Source organism: Notolepis coatsorum, assembly GCF_963971535.1.
Source record: "Notolepis coatsorum genome assembly, chromosome: 1".
Lineage (NCBI taxonomy): Eukaryota > Metazoa > Chordata > Actinopteri > Aulopiformes > Paralepididae > Notolepis > Notolepis coatsorum.
The window spans coordinates 34,723,039-34,725,410 of NC_140165.1; the positions used below are offsets into that span (position 1 = coordinate 34,723,039).

The 2,372-nt window shown below is 45.1% G+C and overlaps 1 protein-coding gene across 1 annotated transcript in view; it reads right to left on the reverse strand.

Moving 5' to 3' along the window:
• unc80 (unc-80 homolog (C. elegans)) overlaps positions 1-2,372 on the reverse strand; it is a gene marked incomplete at both ends in the record, with an annotated part of 106,618 nt that overhangs the window by 8,057 nt on the left and 96,189 nt on the right. The window contains 1 exon segment of the mRNA XM_084316457.1: positions 1,904-2,051. Coding sequence (XP_084172583.1) covers positions 1,904-2,051 — 148 coding nt within the window.

Consider the following 2,372-nt stretch of genomic DNA (forward strand, 5'->3'; position numbering starts at 1 on the left):
CTATGTCTCGATGTATTGGCGTGCAGCCGAGTTTATAACAGTTTTCTTTGGGACAAGTCTTTGGGGATTGCCATCACTTCGATCCCACAGACATCCGCGGAATTAAATAATTATGATAATAAATACGACAATATTTGTATCATTAACAATTACGTTTTGCATTTATAGTCCTGACTCAATGAGGCATCGTGAGCATTACACACACACTGCAAACTAAATAAATAAGAAGTAACCCAATTGCCGCGGATATAGCTATTGTATAGTGGAATAGACTGTATTAATATGCCATATACTGTCTTCCTCTCTATGATATTATTTATTGTTGGTTTGATTTATTCCTATTGCTAAAAATAAATAAATGCGTGGAGAAAGGGCTTTGTGAGGCAGGCTCAGCGCGTGCACAACACACACACGCACATTGTACAACTATGTTACTATGCACTTTACTGTTACATTTGCACTCTGATTGGATGTTGTATTGTACTTGTGCTGTATAATGGCAATACATTTTAATCTAATCTCATTTTGAGATCAGTCGCAAATCGCTTCCGTGCTACCTGTTGAATGGGTCAGCACGGTGCAGATGCAATGCTGACACTCTTGCAGTTTTGCACACGCCTCCTTCACCTTATAAGGAGCTGGCAGGGCGTGTCTGTATGCAAATTCAGGTGTACGAGAACATGCTTCCCAGTTTAAGAATGAGTGCTGTTTTTCATTCATGGGAACCCAGCTGCGATGATTTTGGCCACTTACGGAGTAAATGTATTAGTACAAACCTTTTACCAAGATATTTACAAAGGTACTTACGAACATGTTCGAGAATGAGGACCTTTGTTTGTACATCGTCAACAAAAGGTTAAAACGCTGTTAAAAAAGGTAAAACACAAAACGTTTTACGCCCCACTCCATTAATTTTGGAGCTCCAAATTCTGCATATTGTCCACTGACTGCAGACAGAAGTAGTTGGCGAGACAAGCGTCTTCTCTTCTCCGTTCTCTGCATGCGTCCCTCTAGGGGGGACGGAGGGGGACAGAGGGGGCCTCTTTTGTATACATTCTTACCCAGGTAGTGAGTCTTTGTCTTAGCTACTGCACAACGCTGCTCAACAGAGATATACAGAGATAGAATGAGGCTTGATATGACGGATGCTGTGGTTGGCGATGGTTGGGTATGACCCAGTGGTCTGTTTCATTTTCAAGATGCCTATGGCCAAGTCAAGGTATCTTAGAAATTAAGAACTTCCCACACATTGTGCTGACAATTTAGACAATTATTTATCCCAATTGCAAGAGCAGTGTGTGGGAACTTCTTCACTTCTAAGATATTAGGCTCCTCTCTGACGCACCTGCAAAATAAATATTTGATGTGCAAGATCTTCTTTCAATTGATGAACAAGTCAAGGTATGAAAGAAGGTCAAGTGAGCTGTGATGTTGTTTTTTGCTGTTGTATGTGTGTGTGTGTGTGTGTGTGTCTGTCTGGTCGGTGTGTGCATACATGTGTGTGTGTGTGTATGTTGGCCACCTTGTATGTGTGTGTGTGTTTGTGTGTGTGTGTGTTTGTTGGCCACCTTGCATGTGTATGTATGTATGTATGTGTGTGTGTGTGTGTGTGTGTGTGTGTGTGTGTGTGTGTGTGTGTGTGTGTGTGTGACCACCCTTGCATGTGTGTGTGTGTGTGTGTGTGTGTGTGTGTTTGTTGGCCACCTTGCATGTGTATGTATGTATGTGTGTGTGTGTGTGTTGACCACCTTGCATGTGTGTGTGTGTGTGTGTGTGTGTTGACCACCTTGCATGTGTGTGTGTGTGTGTGTGTGTGTGTGTGTGTGTGTGTGTGTGTGTGTGTGTGTGTGTGTGTGTGTGTGTGTGTGTGTGTGTGTGTGTGTGTGTGTGTGTGTGTGTGTACCTTTGGCTAGGCAGCATGTTGCTACGGGGGACATCGGGCTGTGAGGTCACAGACCCCGTGGCGTGGCTGGAAAAACGCCTCTGTGACATCACTCTGGGCAGGAAGGCCTCATGCTCACTCACAACACTGGGAATACTCATCGAATCGTCTAGAGAAAGAGAGAGAGAAAGAAAGAGGGAGAGAGAGAGAGAGAGGAGAGAGAGGAGAGACGAGAGAGAGAGAGAGAGAGAGAGAGAGAGGGAGAGAGAATGGGAGAGAGAAGGAGGGAGGGAGATAGAAGGAGAGAGCGAGAGGAGAGAAAGGGAGAGAGATAGAGAGAGGAGAGAGAAAGGGAGAGAGAGAAGAGGGAGGGAGATAGAGAGAGGAGAGAGAGGGAGGGAGATAGAGAGAGAAGGAGAGAGAGGGGAGGGAGGGAGATGGAAAGAAGGAGAGAGAGAGGGAGGGAGGGGAGGGGAGAGAGAGGAGGGAG